General features: G+C 58.0%; 1 protein-coding gene across 1 annotated transcript in view; it reads left to right on the forward strand.

Moving 5' to 3' along the window:
* DNAH17 (dynein axonemal heavy chain 17) overlaps positions 1-17,626 on the forward strand; it is a gene marked incomplete at its 5' end in the record, with an annotated part of 32,521 nt that overhangs the window by 2,478 nt on the left and 12,417 nt on the right. Inside the window, 48 exons of the mRNA XM_082294210.1 lie at positions 77-232; positions 310-393; positions 752-919; positions 1,174-1,290; positions 1,407-1,675; positions 1,800-1,995; positions 2,120-2,266; positions 2,500-2,608; positions 2,748-2,851; positions 2,955-3,095; positions 3,221-3,364; positions 3,529-3,711; positions 3,809-4,063; positions 4,171-4,340; positions 4,565-4,787; positions 4,867-4,983; positions 5,101-5,187; positions 5,421-5,573; positions 5,928-6,176; positions 6,400-6,522; positions 6,749-7,096; positions 7,176-7,267; positions 7,412-7,538; positions 7,760-7,912; positions 8,317-8,442; positions 8,588-8,695; positions 8,791-8,922; positions 9,218-9,378; positions 9,473-9,629; positions 9,901-10,005; positions 10,422-10,579; positions 11,100-11,238; positions 11,751-11,978; positions 12,130-12,267; positions 12,798-12,930; positions 13,115-13,242; positions 13,330-13,478; positions 13,647-13,929; positions 14,019-14,192; positions 14,779-14,986; positions 15,082-15,247; positions 15,330-15,432; positions 15,591-15,738; positions 15,858-15,949; positions 16,125-16,286; positions 16,366-16,530; positions 16,676-16,867; positions 17,258-17,524. Of these exons, the coding sequence (XP_082150336.1) occupies positions 77-232; positions 310-393; positions 752-919; positions 1,174-1,290; positions 1,407-1,675; positions 1,800-1,995; positions 2,120-2,266; positions 2,500-2,608; positions 2,748-2,851; positions 2,955-3,095; positions 3,221-3,364; positions 3,529-3,711; positions 3,809-4,063; positions 4,171-4,340; positions 4,565-4,787; positions 4,867-4,983; positions 5,101-5,187; positions 5,421-5,573; positions 5,928-6,176; positions 6,400-6,522; positions 6,749-7,096; positions 7,176-7,267; positions 7,412-7,538; positions 7,760-7,912; positions 8,317-8,442; positions 8,588-8,695; positions 8,791-8,922; positions 9,218-9,378; positions 9,473-9,629; positions 9,901-10,005; positions 10,422-10,579; positions 11,100-11,238; positions 11,751-11,978; positions 12,130-12,267; positions 12,798-12,930; positions 13,115-13,242; positions 13,330-13,478; positions 13,647-13,929; positions 14,019-14,192; positions 14,779-14,986; positions 15,082-15,247; positions 15,330-15,432; positions 15,591-15,738; positions 15,858-15,949; positions 16,125-16,286; positions 16,366-16,530; positions 16,676-16,867; positions 17,258-17,524 (7,737 nt within the window). The remainder of the gene's footprint in view (positions 1-76; positions 233-309; positions 394-751; positions 920-1,173; positions 1,291-1,406; positions 1,676-1,799; positions 1,996-2,119; positions 2,267-2,499; positions 2,609-2,747; positions 2,852-2,954; positions 3,096-3,220; positions 3,365-3,528; positions 3,712-3,808; positions 4,064-4,170; positions 4,341-4,564; positions 4,788-4,866; positions 4,984-5,100; positions 5,188-5,420; positions 5,574-5,927; positions 6,177-6,399; positions 6,523-6,748; positions 7,097-7,175; positions 7,268-7,411; positions 7,539-7,759; positions 7,913-8,316; positions 8,443-8,587; positions 8,696-8,790; positions 8,923-9,217; positions 9,379-9,472; positions 9,630-9,900; positions 10,006-10,421; positions 10,580-11,099; positions 11,239-11,750; positions 11,979-12,129; positions 12,268-12,797; positions 12,931-13,114; positions 13,243-13,329; positions 13,479-13,646; positions 13,930-14,018; positions 14,193-14,778; positions 14,987-15,081; positions 15,248-15,329; positions 15,433-15,590; positions 15,739-15,857; positions 15,950-16,124; positions 16,287-16,365; positions 16,531-16,675; positions 16,868-17,257; positions 17,525-17,626) is intronic.

The raw sequence follows: 17,626 nt of genomic DNA on the forward strand, positions 1-17,626 counted from the left end.
CCGTGGGGGTGAAGGGGGCAGGAGGAGCTTCCGCATCCTCCTGACAATGGCCTCTGCCTGTGTCTGTCTGTCCCAGACCTGTAAATACCTGAGCCCGGAGGACTTGCTGAAGGGGCTGCAAGGAGAACCCCAGGAGACTCTGGAAGGAATCAAACTAGCCATCTCCACCATGGAAAAGTTCTTCCAGTCTTACAGCACTTACTGCTCTGACCTAATGCCCACGTTGTTCCCGGTGGGTGCAGGGACGGTGCAGGAACATCTGACCCCCTCCACACCAGCACCAGGCTGACAGCCCCTCTCCCCTCTCAGGAGCAGCCAGAGGTCTGGGAGTTTCCCCCCCCACACATCTTTTGGAGGATGGACGCCTTCTTGCAGAGGCTTAAGACCATCAAGGTGACAGCACAGAATTTCAGGGCACAGTGGTAGCCTCAGTCAGGCCTTCCCTGCCCCGGGGATCCTGGGGTGGGAGTGGCACAGGGTGAACTCAGCCGCAGCCTGGGGTGGGCTGGGGCCGCTGGCACAGTGGGGCATCACTGGGAGATCAGTGGCACCATTCCCAGCACAGTTTCCCCCCCGACCCTGAGCCCCCATGGCAGGATGGACACACCCCAGCCAGGCCGGGGAGCATCCCTGTGAGGATGCTCCTCAGGACTGCTGAGCTGGCAGGGTGCAGCCCTGTGCTGGTGCTGCAGCTCTGCACCTGCAGCCTGGGACAGGGGAAGACAGGTAAAAGGGGCTTTGTGCTTGCCAGGAGCTGTTCCAGGCAGCCATCGACTTTCTGAAGCTGGAGAAGACGGTGCTGGGAGGGGTGCGAGGAAACTTCCTTGGGAGCTGGGTGCTGCAGATCTCTGAGGAGGTCTGTGAAGCCACCAAAGCTTTTGCCGAATGCAAATATGATCCCTTGGATCCCGACGAAGAGGTGAGCAGATGCTGGAGTGGAAATGTAATGGATGCAGGAATGGAGGTGTTAACATTGGCTAAGTGAAAATAAAAAATCTCTTGTGAGAACACACTGCAGAGGGACACATGGGACTGTCCCACAGCAGCACAGGGCTGGCTCTGGAGCGGGTCATGGGGCTCTGGACCCTCTGGGTTCAGCAAATTTTTCCTGAAGGACTTGGGAAGGAGGCACAGGGGCTGTGCCACTTTAAACCATTTTGCTCTCACTGGCAGCAATGGAACAGAGACTTTGCAGAGTTCCAGAAGAAGGTTGAGGATGCAAACAAGCAGCTGGCTGCCATCTTCTGCCAGGGCTTTGATGACTGTAACCGCCTGTCAGCTGCCATCAAGGTACCTGTGCCCCAGCTCAGCAGCCTGGCACGCAGCTCCCACAGGGACTGGGGGTCTCCCCTGTTCTGGGACTGCTCCAGGGTGCAGGACCCAGCGCCTGCCTCTCTCTCCTGCAGCTGGTGCACATGTTTGCCTCCGTGCTGGAGCGACCCCTGATCAGGGCTGAGGCTTCCCCCTGTCACTTGGCCCTGCTGAGAATGTTCGAGGACGAACTGGAGAGCGTGAAGGCGCTGTATGACACCCGGACCGTGTCCCCACCACCCCCCGGGGGGGCCCCAGCCATCCACAAGAACCTGCCGCCCGTGGCCGGGCAGCTGAAGTGGGCTCTGGAGCTGCAGCAGCGGCTGGAGGGGACACACAAGGACTTGTTGGCCATCGACCACCCGTAGGTGCAGGTCCCCTGTCATCCCGCGGGGACACAGGGCAGCAGGGGGGGCAGGATCCGGCCTGGAGCGGGTCCCCTCCCACGCCCTGCTGCAGCAGCTGCTGCTTTATTGTGGCTCCGGCAGTGCCATGGTGGGTGCTGAGGCTGAGCTGGCGTCCGGGAAGTACGAGGAAATGATGGGGCTGCTGCAAAGTTACAGCAAGAGGATCTACGAGGAATGGGCATCCGGACCCGGCGAGGAATGCCACTTCAGCCTGGAGCAGCCCCTGCTTCAGAGGGACCCCGAGTCTGCCCTCCTCAGCGTGAACTTCAGCAGAGAGGTCGGTGCTGGCACGGGGAGCACCAGCAATCCCTCACCCCGGTGTGAGCCCCGCGCTCTCGGGGGCTGCCTGAGGTGCAGGCGGGGCTGCTAACGAGCCCCATCCCGGCTGTGGCGTCTCGCAGCTCTCTGCCGTCCTGCGGGAGGTGAAGTACCTGCATCTCCAGCAGCAGCAGGACATCCCAAGCAATGCTGAGAGCCTCTTCGCCCAAAATGAGACTTTTCAAAAGATAGGGGACAACTTGGAGCTCATCGTGGGCTGGTACAATGAGGCAGGTTCTGAAGGGGACACAACCCAGCTACTTTTCCACGCCCTGAGCCTCAGCAGGGCTGAAAGGGACTGGGGGGAGTTTGGGTACCACTGGCACATCAGTGGCACTTCAGGTCCGTGCCCATCCTGTGGCTAAGCCAAGCTGTGGCTGCTGCCGTCCACCTCCTGCCCCCCCACCACTGTGTTGGGTCCCTGCTCCAGCTGAGCACTCACCTGTGGATGTGTTGGCTCCAGGTGAAGCAGCGGCTGATGCCAGTGGAGGAGCCGCTGCTGGCAGGGGAGCTGGGGGCCCTGGACGTCCGTCTGGCCAGCGCCGAGACGTCTCTGTTCTGGAACCATGAAGGTACAAACCCCCACCTTGGCCATCCAAGATGAGGATCCTCCTTGTGCGTTTTGGGGCCCCCTGGTCCCCAGCACCAACTGACCTCCCACTGCCCTGGGGGTGTCTCCACAATGTGCTTGTGTGCCCATTTCCCTCCCAGGTGTCATGGAATACATCCAGGAGATGAGGGAGACCCTGCATGACCTGCAGAGACGGGTCCAGAGAGCGAAGCTGAACCTAGAGAACATCACCCAGCTGATGGAGGTAATGTTTGCTGGCACTTCACAAGCATCTTACCAGGACACGTCTAGCTAGGATTGTCCTTTCCCTGGCTCAGCAGAGCAGCCCTGTTCTCTCCTCCCTGCAGGACTGTTCAGCCACTCCCTTGTTTGGAAGAAAGGACAACAAGGCAACCGCGCTCCTGGACCTGGATGGGAAAGAAAATGCCTTAGCTCAGCGCCGCACTGCCATCAAGAATACAGGTGTGAGGATCCAGGAGATGGTGAAGGTGAGAATGGCCCTGGAGCACTGGATGGCTCACAGGCACATGAGGAAGGGCTTGCCAGCAATGTCAGGAGCCGATGCCTTTGCTGGGTGTTCACTGACAAACGCCGGCTGGTTTTCTCGTGGCAGGAGAACGCAGCTCTGTTCAAGGCTGACTTGTCCTCGCAGACGTGGGTGGCCTATGTGGGACACATAGACAGAATCGTGTTGGATGGGCTCTGCAGACTCGTTCACAAATCCCTGCAGCTGCTGCTCACCAACATGGTCCCTGACGTAGGTCCCAGTGCTCTGGCAGTGGGTGTCCCCGTGCTGGGCTCGGGGTGTCCCACCACTCACGGTCAGTTTGGTCAGTGGCCAAACGTGACTGTCCCTGTGCTCCCTGCAGCTTGGGGGACTGTGGGACATGAAGCCCCACACCAGGCACTGACCTGTTTCAGGCCCAGGTGTCCCCACTGTTCGAGGTGAAGATGGACCTGTGCGAGGGCCAGGTGCAGTACCAGCCCTCACTGGAGGTGGGGAGCGGCGACAGCTTCTTGGTGCTGGTGGAGGGGCTGCTCGGGGACACGGAGGTGGTGGCAGCCTCCATGCCACGGCTGCTGGAGGGGGCGGTCAGTTACAAGGTGAGTCCCTCACAGGTAGCAGCTCCCAGCTCAGCAGGAAGTGGGTGAGGGTGGCCAGTGTCCCCAGCCCGTCCCTGAGCTCTGCCTGTCCCTTCAGACTGCATTGGAGGAGCAGGCGGATCTCGTGAGACTGCAGGAGAAGCTGATGTCACTGGTGGTCAGCACCATGGCAGAAGGTGAAGAATTCAGTGCCAGCTTTGAGGAGCACTCCCACCTATGGGAGGAGAGTCCCGAGGACTTCCTGCAGCGCTTCCTCATCTTGGGCAGTGTCCCTGGCCCTGAAGAGATGGAGACAGAGCCAGAGAAGCCCCTGGCGCCTGGGATACCACCCCTCCAGCTCTTTCAACAGGAGGTGTGGGATGGGTGCCTTGAGATGTGCTGGGTGCTTGGGGTGCCCTAGAGGGCACTGGGGGCCCAGGGGGGCACCAGCCACAGACAATGACCCACTCTCGTCCCCAGATTGACACACTCGAAGCACTGTATGAAGAGGTGTTGGGGTTTGCCGAAACCAAGGTGTTTGGTGGGTGGCTGCAGAGTGACTGCCGCCCCTTCAAGAAGGTGCTGCTGGCTGCCATCAAGGGCCAGAGCCTGGTGCTCCGGCAGTACCTTGCCCACCACGTCACCTCCAGGTAAGGCCTGGTGAGCCCTGGTGCAGGGATGGGGTGCTGCCAGTGAATGAAGCCCAGCTTAGCTGTGGCACAGGCACCACTGTGTGCCAGGGCAGGGCTGGCCCTGGGAGACAGAACCCTGAAAGCGCAGGTGAAGGTTCCAGGGGTGAGTCTCTGGGGGGTCATGCCCTGCAGAGCGAGCCCTGAGCCCCAGGGACCCCTGGTGAATGCCATTGTCCCCCCAGTCTCCAGGAGTTGCAGGATTTCATCCAAGAGTCCACTGCCGGCTTGAGTAAACCTCTGGAGGAGGGAGACTATGAAGCACTGGTGGAGGTGATGGGGCACCTGGCGAGGGTCAGGGAGAGGCAGGAGGTGACTGACAGCATGTTTGAGCCCTTGAAGGAGACAGTTGCGCTGCTCAAGACTTACGGGGACAAGATGCCGGAGGAGATCCACCTACAGCTCCAGGTAGGCTGCCTAGGGTGTGGGGGTCTGGGCAGGGGCTTATGGGGGCCAGGCTGGTGACCCCACATGGTGTCCACTGCAGAACCTGCCTGAGCTCTGGGACAACAACAAGAGGCTGTGCCTGCGGGTCGCAGAGAATGCGGCACCCCTGCAAGCCGCCGAGGCCACCATCCTCCGCCAGAAGTGCCAGGACTTTGAGGTGCCTGCCTGGGGGCTGCAGGCAGGGAGGCAGCTGCTCAGCAGCTCCAGGGAGACTCTGCTGCTCTCCCAGCTGCCAGATCCTGGCTGCCCCCACGAGCCCCATCCTCCCACACAGGTCCAGCAGCTCACCTTCCGGGACACTTTCCAGGGAAATGCCCCTTTTTCGTACGCAGACCCAGACCCCTACAAGTCACTGAACAGGGTAAGAAGGCGAGGACACCAGGGCCACTGCTGTCCCCACTGGCACTGCCGGGCCACACCTGACACTGGATGCTGGGGAGGGGCAGCCGCTCCAGCTCTGGCTCCAGCTCCCAGGCTGACCGGGGCGGGGGGGGGGGGGTCTGGGTGTGCAGCAGGGACAGAGCTGCTGCTGGAGTAGAGACATGTCCCTGGCACACAGTCCCTGGCTGAGACCTCTTCTTTTCCTCCATCCAGCAACATAAGAGCATCGCAGCCATGGAGAGGGACATGGCAGACCTGGCCACCTCAGCTGCACTGTTTGAGGTGTCACTCCCAGAGTACAAACAGCTTAAAACATGTCGCAGGGAGCTGTGCCTGCTGAAGGAGCTCTGGGACATGGTCACCCTGGTACGTGCTGTGGCCTAGGAGCCAGGGCACAGTGCCCAACGCTGCTTCCAGGCAAGGGCTGGACAGCAGGCTGCTCTTGGCTGGCATGGGCACCTAGCACAGGCACCTGGTGCCAGCTGGGCATTGCCAGCCAAAGGTGCAGAGCTGTTGCAGCTTCTCAGAGAGCTCATTGCCATCAGAGGGAGGATGAGACATGGGGCAGGTTGTCACACTTAGAGCAGGTCTGCATGGCGTGTGCATGCGTGGGGGGCCCGGTGGGCACACAGGGCGTGCGGGCACTGGGTATGCTGCTCTTCTTCCGGGGCAGGAACGCTTCTGCTAATCACATGTTGTGAAAATGTATCCTGGGTCCAGGTGAACTTGAGCATCGCCACCTGGAATACAACCAGGTGGTCAGACCTCAACGTTGAGGATATGGATATTGAGTGCAAGAAATTTGCTAAAGACATCCGGAGTTTGGATAAGGAGGTGAAGAGCTGGGACGCGTTCACAGGGCTGGAGAGCAGCATGAAGAACATGATGACATCCCTGCGCGCCGTGAGCGAGCTGCAGAACCCAGCCATCAGGGACCGGCACTGGCAGGAACTTGTGCAGACAACCAAGGTACTCCCAAGTCCTCCTGCCCATCCTTGGCCCAGGAGGCTCCAGCCCCTGGCCTGGGAGGCTCCCAAGATCCACATCCAGCAAGGGAAGGGTGCCATTAGGTTTAAATCTGGCCATATGCAAGTGTTTGTGTAGGGTCTCTAATGAGCTCGTTTGGGTGAGCTGCTGGACTGGCTCTCTGTGGAGGGGAGCCCACGGCCCAACCACGCTGGTTCTGCTCCAGGTGGAATTCACCATGTCCGAGGACACCACCCTCGCGGATCTGCTGCAGCTGAACCTACACAAGTTTGAGGAGGAGGTTCGCGGCATTGTGGACAAAGCGACAAAGGAGGCTGGGATGGAGAAGGTAAACGGGGCCCAGCTCCTCCCCTGCTTTGCTGAGACCTCTGTGCCAACGTGACTCTGTGGCTGTCAAGGGCTTGTGTTCCAGTTCCTGGGGCTGGAGTCCACAGGGAGCACACAGAGCTCGTGGAGCTCATGCCTGGAGCAGGCGTTCCTCTATCCTCCTGCTTCCCCACAGGGGCTGGACCCAGCACCATGGCACCCAGCTCATCCTTGTGCCCCAACTGCAGGTGCTGAATGCCCTGGACACTACTTGGGCAACACTGGAGTTCGAGTATGAGCCCCACAGCAGGACCCAGCTCCCACTGCTCAAGATGGACGAGGTGCTCATTGAGACCCTGGAGGACAACCAAATGCAGCTGCAGAACGTGTTGGCCTCCAAGTACCGAGCCTTCTTCCTTCAGAGGGCACAGGACTGGCAGCAGAAGCTGTCAACCACTGACACTGTTATCAACACCTGGTTTGAGGTACAGAGGAAGTGGAGTCACCTGGAAACAATCTTCATAGCATCCGAAGACACACGCCGTCAACTGCCAGAGGATTCAAAGAAATTTGATACCATTGACGAAGATTTCCGAGTGCGCAGCCCATTCCCCCTCCCATCTTCCCTGTAGCTCTCTGCCGGTTTGGGTTGGCTAAAGTGTTTTTCCTCTTCAGGAACTAATGACTGATGCAGTAAAAACTCCCAATGTGATCGAATGCACCAACAAGCCCGGGCTGCACACGCGGCTGGAAGCGCTGCAGGACAGGTAAGGGTCAAGTCATTCTGGTGAAGCATTTTGGGGGGCCAAAGGAAGGGGCTGATTCCTCCAAAGCATCAGCAAGACAAGGGCTGAGCAAAGAGTAAAACCCATATGTGGCGGTTAATGGCAGGTCTTTCTGTTTTCTGCCAGGCTGGCGGTCTGTGAGAAGGCCTTGGCTGAATACCTTGAGACCAAAAGACTGGCTTTTCCCCGCTTCTATTTTGTCTCATCTGCGGACCTACTGGATATTTTATCGAAGGGGACCGAGCCCCTTGAGGTATAGGCTGTGTGTGAGCATGGGGGTGAGTCCTGTGCCATTTCCCTGCTAACTTGTTCAAGCAGTTTTAGAACATTTTTCACTCTTACGCGCAGAATACCATCCCTGATCCCCCTTCCTGGGCGTGCAGTGCCCAGGGAGCACCCAGGTGTAGATCCAATTGCTGATCGCACCTCTGCATGTGACAGGGGTCCTGACAGTGGCTGTGCCTCTATTCTCAGGTGTCCCGGCACCTGACGAAGCTGTTCGACAGTTTGGCCAAGCTGAAGTTCCAGGAGAGCTCAGACCAAAAGCCTCAGAAGGTGGCCCACGGGATGTTCAGCCGGGACGGGGAGTATGTGCCCTTCAATGCAGACTGTGACCTGTCTGGCCAGGTCAGCTGAGCTTCGTGGAGACTCTGCATGCTGAGGCAGGGGGCAGGTTGAAGATGGGCATGAGCCTTTTGCTGGTTGTGCTCTAACAGCGTGGCAGGAGTATAAAAATGCAATTACAAAGATTTTTGGCCAAAAACCCCAGAAACAGGACCTGCATTGTAGGCATGGAACAGCACAGTCATGTGAACCTGCTCAGCCTCACAGTCCCTGGAGGGTTGCAGGGTGGTTACCCCTCAGCTGTTTGCCCTCAGACCACCCCCCATCACATCCCCTGGGATGTGCCCTGTGGGACCAGCACCAGACTCTCTCCTGTGGCGTACTGAGATGCAGGGAGAGGTTTGCGCAGCCTGAGCGGACGTGGGCTGGGAGCTGCTCGCTCAGCCCTGCTGGATGTGACCCTCCAGGTCGAGGTGTGGCTGAACCGGCTGCTGGAGCGCATGCGCTCGACGCTGCGAGACCTCATCCCCCAGGCCCTGGGCACTTATGAGGAGAAGCCGCGGGAGCAGTGGGTGTTTGACTACCCAGCACAGGTGGGTGCTGCTGCCCGGGGCCAGGCTGAGCCAGGTCTGAGAGGGACAGGAGGAGGAGACAGAGAGCCCTGGGGGGCACAGGCGCCCACCCTGAGCCATTGCAGGTTCCTCCTTATGGCCCTGTTGTCCCCATGGTTTGCTGCAGGTCGCTCTGACGTGCACCCAGATTGCCTGGACCTCAGAGGTCGGTGTTGCCTTTGCCAGTCTGGAGAAAGGTTACGAGAATGCCCTGAAAGATTATAACAAAAAGCAGGTTGGCATCATCTCGACCTGACCTGGAGCTGGCCCGAGCCTCTGCCAGGACGGGGGCCACCGAGAGGTGTGTCCATTATTTCTGTCCTTCCGCAGATCGCTCGGCTGAATGCCCTGATTTCCCTGCTCCTTGGGAACCTGAGTGCTGGAGACAGAATGAAGATCATGACAATCTGTACTATTGATGTCCATGCAAGGGACGTTGTGGCCAAAATGATCCAAACAAAGGTATTTGGTACTAGACGGTATTTTTGCTGCACCATCTCTCAGAACTTTGGAGCACAGATTTCCTGTCATTCTATTATTTTCGGGCTGGGCACCTCGGTTGGTGGGTGTGGACTGGGCTGGACCGTGAGGAGGGACGGTCCTCACCCACCCCAGCACGGCACCAGGACCCGTTTGCACACTCTCCTTGTGCTGGGAGGTGGCGAATGGTCCTGAGGCACGGGTGTGTCGCTGTCCCAGCGGGCCAAGGTGGGCAGTGCCAGTGCCCACCTGCCCTCCACAGCCAGCTGTTCCGCAGGTGGAGACCTCCCAGGCATTCGCCTGGCAGTCCCAGCTCCGGCACCGCTGGGATGATGGGGAGAAGCACTGCTACGCCAACATCTGCGACGCTCAGCTCCTGTACGCCTACGAGTACCTGGGGAACACCCCCCGGCTGGTCATCACCCCCCTGACAGACAGGTTGGGGCTTGGCTCCCCACGCCTCCCAATGCCCATGGCACAGTGGCCATGCACACCCCGGGCCCTGCTCAGCCCCAGTGCCCTCCCTCCACAGGTGCTACATCACCCTGACACAGTCCCTTCACCTCTACATGGGGGGAGCCCCCGCTGGCCCCGCAGGCACCGGGAAGACAGAGACCACCAAGGACCTGGGCCGGGCAGTGGGGATTATGGTCTACGTGTTCAACTGCTCCGAGCAGATGGACTACAAGGTAGGGCACGGGGCAACAGGACACTGCCATCGAGGTGAGAACCATGGGCTGTCCAAGACAAGGGGGCCCCAGTTTTGGGTCTATGGGAGCCCAGGGGAGCCTCAGCAAGGGGGCTTTATCACTGTGGGGAATTTCCCTAGGGAAGAGCACAATCCATAAAGCACGAGCAGCTCTCAGCACTCGAGTTTTGTCTACAAATCCCCCCCCCACTGCAGCTGCCATGAGGGATCGCAGTGCCTGAGCTCTGTCCTGCTGCTCTGTTTCTCTCCAGTCCTGTGGGAACATCTACAAAGGACTTGCCCAGACAGGTGCCTGGGGCTGCTTCGATGAGTTCAATCGCATCTTGGTGGAGGTCCTGTCTGTCATTGCGGTGCAGGTGCGTGCTGAACCCACAACCCAGTGGCACTGGGTGCCAAAGAGACTTCCCAGCTCCTGTCCTGGATGCTGCCCCAGTTAGACCTGACTCACAGGACAGTTTGCTACTGTTCTCTCTACTGTGTCCTGTTTGGACACAGGGTGGCAGGTGGAAGCACAGCAGTGCAGGGGATTTGGGCCCAGCTGTGTCCCATCCTGGTGACTGTCACACCCCGGCTCTGAGATAGGGAGCTGGGGTGATTAAGAAGGAGCTGGTTTAAGGCCAGCTCTCCTGCTGCTGTGGCTTCAGCAAGATCTCAGTGTTATTTCTGGCACAGCCGAATCCTCAGGCTCACCTTGGGGAGTGGTGAGGGCCAGCCAGAGCACTGGGCAGGGAGCAGGGAACTGCCAGCACCAACACCTCTGCTCACCTGGCAGGTAAAATGTATTCAAGATGCAATCCGTGCCAAGAAGAAAAGGTTCAACTTCCTCGGGGAGACCATCTCCCTGGTCCCGTCGGTTGGGCTGTTCATCACCATGAACCCCGGTTACGCCGGGCGCACAGAGCTGCCGGAGAATCTAAAAGCTCTGTTCAGGTGGGTCAGTGTCATTGCAGCACTCACCCCCATGCCAGCACCCATGTGCCACGTCCACAGTGTGACCTAAGCCAAGGGCGTTAGTGTGCACTGGTGGCCTGGTGTCAGGGAGCCCTTGGCACCACGGGACAGTCCTGTCACCCCCCAGAGGTGGCCAGGCGGGGTGAGCTGGGCTGCTAGGCAAGGGGAGAGGATGCTCGGGTGGGTTGCCACCCTCAACTAAAAATCCAGTTGAGAGTAGGACAAAAAGGTGGTGAAGCAGTGGAAGGGGAGGCACAGGGATGCTGCAGGACCCCTGTCCTTGGAGAAACTCAACCTGTGTCTGCACAAGGGCTAGTGTGCCCCAGTCTGGTGGGGCATGAGCCCCGCCTGGAGAAGGAATCTGGGCAGGAGACCCCAGCAAGTGTAACTGCAGCAACTGACTGTTGGTTACGCTGGAAACCTGGGGGCAAAGCTTGGGAGCTGTAGGAGGGTGAGGACATGATAAGGGGCCCTGACAGCTGTTGCTGCTCCTCTCTAGACCCTGCGCTATGGTGGTCCCTGATTTTGAACTGATCTGTGAAATCATGCTCGTGGCAGAGGGATTTCTTGATGCCAGGCTCCTGGCAAGAAAGTTCATCACTCTCTACACACTCTGCAAAGAGCTGCTGTCAAAACAGGTAATTAACAATATTACACAGTGCTGTGAGAGGAAAGAGTCCATTTGATGATCAAACCTGACACAGTGTAGTGGGATTGCTGGTGGTGATACACAGAGTGACAGCTCTGCACAGCTCAGGTCCATGGCTGGACAAGATCCGCTTCTACCTGGTGCATCATATGGCACCTTTCTGCCTTAAGGAAGGAATCAAGAAACTCAAAAGTAGAATAGCATGGAATTAGAATTAGAATTAAGCTAGTTAAGGTGAGAACATTCAGATATTATTCATCTCAAGAGAGGTGATTGACACTATAAATGTGTCTCCAAGAAGGAAGTCTCATTCCCAGTTCCAAACCACCCCCACAACTGACAGAGGCTTCTCCTGTAAACAAGCTCACTTTAGGTCCAGCCCACTGGGTGCCATGTGGATGACTCGGCTGGGGGCCGATGGACAGGGTGTTCTCTGCAGTGTTGTTTGAAGCAGTTCTCCCTCACCAAAAGGAAATGGTGATTCTCTGCTTCCTGTCACAGGACCACTACGACTGGGGCCTGCGGGCCATCAAGTCCGTGCTGGTGGTGGCAGGCTCCTTGAAGAGGGGGGACCCTGGCTCTGCAGAGGACCAGGTTCTGATGAGAGCTTTACGAGACTTCAATATACCCAAGATCGTGACAGATGACTTGCCTGTGTTCTTGGGGCTGATTGGAGACCTGTTTCCAGCACTCGACGTTCCCAGGAAGAGGGACCTCAACTTTGAGAAGGTGCAAGCTCAGGCGTGGCAGCCTCGCCAGAGATGTCCCAGTCCTGGCAGGATCCAGAGGCCGATGGTCTATTCAGCACTTCTGGGGTGGCCGGCTCATCTCCAGGGTCTTTCTAAGGCTGCTGGTGGTCAGTGCCTGCTCTCCCTCCCAGGTCATCCGTGAGTCTGTGCTGGAGCTGAAGCTGCAGGCAGAGGAGAATTTCGTGCTGAAGGTGGTACAGCTGGAGGAACTGCTACAAGTGCGACACTCTGTCTTCGTCGTCGGCAGTGCCGGCTGCGGCAAGTCCCAGGTAGTGGCCAAACCAGCCTGAGGACATGGGGCCCCTCTGGCCTCAGCCAAGCATATCCCATGGCCTCCCACAGCTTGTTGGTGAGGGCCGTGCAGACCCCAGCTCTGCCAGCAGTGTTTGGGTGGAGGACAGCAGTGCAGCCATGGCCATGCCAGGCCCTTAGGCACTGTGTGTGCCAGACTGAGCCCATGCAGCAGAGCAGGTTTGGGAGGCACAGCTCCTCCACAACCCTCAGGGGCTGCCCAAGACACCCATGAGCAGAGCAGAGACAAAGACAGAGCAGACAGGGGCACACTCTCACGACTGATCCTGTGCGTGCTGTGGTGCCGGCAGGATGACAGGACAGTGCTGGCTGGCAGGGCCTGGGCTTCCACAATGCCCTGTCCTCTGCAGAGGAGGTCAGGTGCTTTCCCAGAAGCAGTCCAGGTGGGAGCAGGGCTCCATGCCCCCCACTGCAGGCAGAGGCTGCCAAAGGCTGTGGTTGCCCTGGTGGGATCAGCACCTGTGGCTGCACCATCCCCTCTCCACAGGTGCTGAAGTCCCTCAACAAGACATACCAAAGGCTGAAGAGGAGGCCAGTCACTGTGGACCTCGACCCCAAGGCTGTGACCTGTGATGAGCTGTTCGGGATCATTCATCCAGCCACACGGGAATGGAAGGATGGTGAGACACCAATGCTGTGAGCTCAGTTTATGGGATGTGAGATGCAATGGGAAGACTTTTCCTTGGGGCTCTTTCCTGGAGTGGGAGGGAGAAGGAATATGTTTCATGGGAGCACCAATCCCACGTGTCCTCCAGCAAATGGCTGTGTGTGGAGAGGAACAACCCGTGTCTCTCTGTGGGGCAGGTCTGTTCTCCACAGCAATGCGTGACCTGGCCAACATCACACATGATGGGCCCAAATGGATCATCCTTGATGGAGACATTGATCCAATGTGGATCGAGTCCCTGAACACAGTCATGGATGACAATAAGGTTGGTGCTATCACACCCCAGGGGCTTTGCTCGCTTGTCTTGGGGGGACCAACTCCAGGCATCCTCACAATGAGCCACTTCCCCCAGGTTCTCACCTTGGCCAGCAATGAGCGCATCCCCCTCACTCCCACCATGCGGCTCATCTTCGAGATCAGCCACCTGCGGACGGCCACGCCGGCCACTGTGTCCCGGGCCGGAATCCTCTACATCAACCCCACAGACCTGGGCTGGAACCCGTGAGTCAGGGAGGGAGAAGGATGGCATGGCATGGCATGGCATGGCATGGCATGGCATGGCATGGGATGGGATGGGATGGCATGGCATGGCATGGCATGGCATGGGACGAGATGGGATGGGCGCTGGCCCCCACATGCTCGCTGCAGCCCTGCTTGTCTCTCCCACAGCATTGTGGCCAGCTGGATCGAGACAAGGACAGTGAAGTCTGAGAAAGCTGCTCTGATGATCCTCTTTGACAAGTACCTGCCACCATGCCTGGAGAAGCTCAAGTCTGGGTTCAAGACAATCACCCCTGTTCCTGAGGTCACGGCCATACAGACAGTTCTGTCCCTGCTAGAATGTTTCCTGACACCAAAAAATGTCCCACCAGACTCACCACGGGAGCAGTACGAGCTCTTCTTCGTCTTTGCCTGTACCTGGGCCTTCGGTGGGGCCTTGTTCCAGGACCAGGTACAGCCACGGGACTGCCCGGCACCTGCCACCCCTCTCTGCATCCCATCATGTGGCTGGTGTCTGACTGTCTCTGTTTTGTCCTCCAGCTGGTGGATCACCGCCAGCAGTTCAGCAAGTGGTGGCTGACAGAATTTAAAACCATCAAGTTCCCTAATCAGGGGACAATTTTTGACTATTACATTGATCCAAAAACAAAGAAATTCAGTCCCTGGGATGAAAGAGTGCCAGAGTTCGAGCTCGACCCCGACGTTCCCTTACAGGTATTTCCCACAAGCTCTATGTTTATATGGTTTATTTGACTATCACTCCACAGTCTTCCCCTCAGCAATGCCTGGAGCATCATCAGGATTTGGACTGGTAGCACTCAGCAAACCTGATGGCTTCCTAAACTTCTCTTTACCCCACAGAAGCCTCAGCAAGGGCTGCCAGTTCCATGTCTGCTTTACCTTCAGATTAACCTGCAGCTTCAGAGAGTCTCACAAAATAGTTGTGACTATTGCCTGAGTGGAAAATGTCCTTTAGTACTCAATTTGTGTTTCCTGCAATGACATCTTGGGGGTGTTATCTGAGCTGCCAGGGAAAAGGGTGAGGAGCTGTGGCTGTTTGGCGGTTTCAGGAACTGTTGTTCTGTGTAATAACTTGGTTTTGGTCAGAAAGTCTTTAGAATAATAGAGCACCCAAGACCTTTTGCTTTAGAGAGGGACCAGGTTTGCATGCAGAGAGCATCGTCCGTTGGAGCTGCCAGGAACACTGCGCAGGGCTCTGGCACACTGCCTGCTGCCCCGACAGGGTCCTGCCTCTGCCAATGCCAGGGCAAGTGCAGGGACTGACAGTGCCTCTCCGCAGGCTGCCATGGTGCACACCACAGAGACCATTCGCCTCCGCTACTTCCTGGACCTGCTGATGGAAAAGCAGCGGCCGGTGATGCTGGTGGGGAACGCAGGGACGGGAAAGTCAGTCCTGATGTGGGACAAGCTGGAAGCACTCAGCACAGATGAATATCTGGTGCAGTCTGTGCCCCTCAACTTCTACACAACCTCAGCCATGCTGCAGGGTAAGGCTGGCAGAGCCAGCAGCCAGCCCCGCACTGGGCTGTGCCGCAGGGTCCTGCAGTGCTGACCCCCCACCCACCTACTCCTCCCATTGCAGCCGTCCTTGAGAAACCCCTGGAGAAGAAGTCAGGGAGAATTTTTGGCCCACCTGGCACCAGAAGGCTGATCTACTTCATTGATGACATGAACATGCCAGAGGTGGACAAGTATGGCACTGTGGCACCACACACGCTTATCCGGCAGCACCTGGACCACGGGCACTGGTGAGTGCTGGAGGGGCACAGTATGATGGGGGAACCTATCCCCATCCCTGGGGAAAGTGTCACGGTGCTGGTCCCTGCACAGGTACGACAGGAACAAACTGACCCTGAAGGACATTCGCAACTGCCAGTACGTGGCCTGCATGAACCCGACCGCGGGGTCCTTCACCATCGACTCACGGCTGCAGGTGTGCAGGACCCGGGGGCAGGGCTCTGCCAGCCACATTCACTCTCCTGGCACCAAAGCCCAGAGGGTGGAACGAGGCAGGGGACCCTGCAGTGCCAGTTGGCTGCGTCAGCCCCTGTGGGGCAAAGTGCCCACCTCAATTTCTGCCCCTTTCTGCAGCGCCACTTCTGCGTCCTCGCTGTGTGCTTTCCCAGCCGGGAGGCTCTGCACACCGTGTATGGCACCATCCTGGAGCAGCACCTGGCCCGGCAGACCATTCCACCACTCCTCCGGAAGATGCAGCCCCAGCTGGTAGCAGCAGCGCTGGGTGAGCCTTTGCCACACTGGGGTGGGACAAGCCCTTGGGGAATGTCTGTTGGGGAGCCGAGCCAGGCTCAGGGGACTCCGGGGACCTGGAGCCTGCTCACCCCCCTGTCCTGCCAACAGCCCTGCACCAGAAGGTTGCCTCCAACTTTCTGCCAACAGCCATCAAGTTCCACTACATTTTCAACCTGCGGGACCTCTCCAACATATTCCAGGTAGTGGGAGAGCCGTTTCTTCTAAAATATCCTTATTCCTCCCTTTCCTCATCCCACATCCTTGCAGCATACCATGTCCCTAAAAAGGGCCTTGGCCTCTTCCCAAAGCAAACCTTTGCAATCAGCTCAGAGCAGTACTAAAATAACCCTGAGGACTGCGGGATTTGTTTGTCAGGGGCTGCTCTTCTCCACCCCTGAATGCCTGAAAAGCCCTGTGGACTTGGTGCGGCTCTGGCTTCACGAAGCAGAGAGGGTGTATGGAGACAAGCTTGTCGATGAACAGGATCAGTACAGCTTCAAGAAGCTGCTGGCAGACATCTGCAAAGCCTCCTTTCAAGTAAGTCGTGCTGAAAAGTAGAGTGCTCCAGCCCAGTGGTGCCCCCCAGGTGCCCCACGGCTGGAATTGCCTCTCCCAGGACCTCAATGAAGACGCGGTGTTCGCCAAGCCCAACATCTACTGCCACTTTGCCCAGGGCATGGATGAGTCCAAGTACATGCCAGTGGCAAGCTGGGCAGCTCTGAGTGATCTGCTCGGGGAAGCCCTGGACAGCTACAATGAGGTGAATGCAGCGATGAATCTGGTGAGTGCCCACGGCAGGCAGCTCTGCCCTGGAAAGATGGGAATGTGGCATTGCACTGCTTGGTTGGGTTGGTGCATTATGGGGCACTCACTGCTCTTTCCACCCTGATCCAGAACACCAAACCTTCCCCTCCTGTTTTCTTCAGGTGCTCTTTGAAGATGCAGTGTCTCACATTTGCAGAATTAGCCGGATCTTGGAGTCTCCTCGGGGCAATGCACTACTGGTGGGGGTGGGAGGCAGCGGAAAGCAGAGCCTGGCACGGCTGGCAGCTCACATCAGCAACCTGGGCGTGTTCCAGATCACACTGAGGAAAGGCTACGGCATCCCAGACCTGAAGGTGGGAGCAGCTTTGGACCCTGTCTCAGTGCCACCTGCTTGGGGGTGGGTCCTGCACCTGCAGCGACAGTGCCTGGGGTGGGCTGACAAGGCTCTGCTCTCCTTGCCACACTGCATTTGCATGCCAGGATCCACTCGCAGGTGACACCCCGTGGGTCCTGCCCCAAGGAGCCACTGTGCTTCCCCAGCCAGGCATAGGCAGGAGCTACTGGTGACAGCAGGCGTGGTGGTGTGGGCAGCCCTGGTGCTGGACCTGTGCCTGGGCAGAGCACTTGGCACCAGCTCCTCCCCAAAGGCTCCCTTCCAGCTCTCTGGGGCTGCTCCAAACTGGTTGCTTTGGAGAACACTCATGAGGGTTGAACTGCAGGGTGACAGCTTCTCTCTGTCCCAGCTGGACCTCGCCTCCCAGTACATCAAAGCAGCTGTGAAGAGCGTCCCTACCGTGTTCCTGATGACAGACTCCCAGGTGGCTGAAGAATCATTCCTGGTTGTGATCAACGATTTCTTGGCGTCTGGGGAGGTGCAAGGCCTCTTTCAGGATACTGACCTGGAAACCATCATCAGTGCCATGAGGCCTCAAGTGAAGTCCCTTGGATTGGAGGACACAAAGGAAAACTGCTGGAAATTATTTATAGAAAAAGTCAGGCGCCAGTTAAGGGTGGGTGTTTGCTCCCCTGGTTGGTTTGTCTGTGCCCCTGATTTGCCTGATCCAAAACCTCTTTGCAACAGGCCACGGAAACACCAAGGTTTCGCCCCAGGA

The sequence above is a fragment of the Coloeus monedula genome (assembly GCF_965178545.1).
Source record: "Coloeus monedula genome assembly, chromosome: 19".
NCBI lineage: Eukaryota > Metazoa > Chordata > Aves > Passeriformes > Corvidae > Coloeus > Coloeus monedula.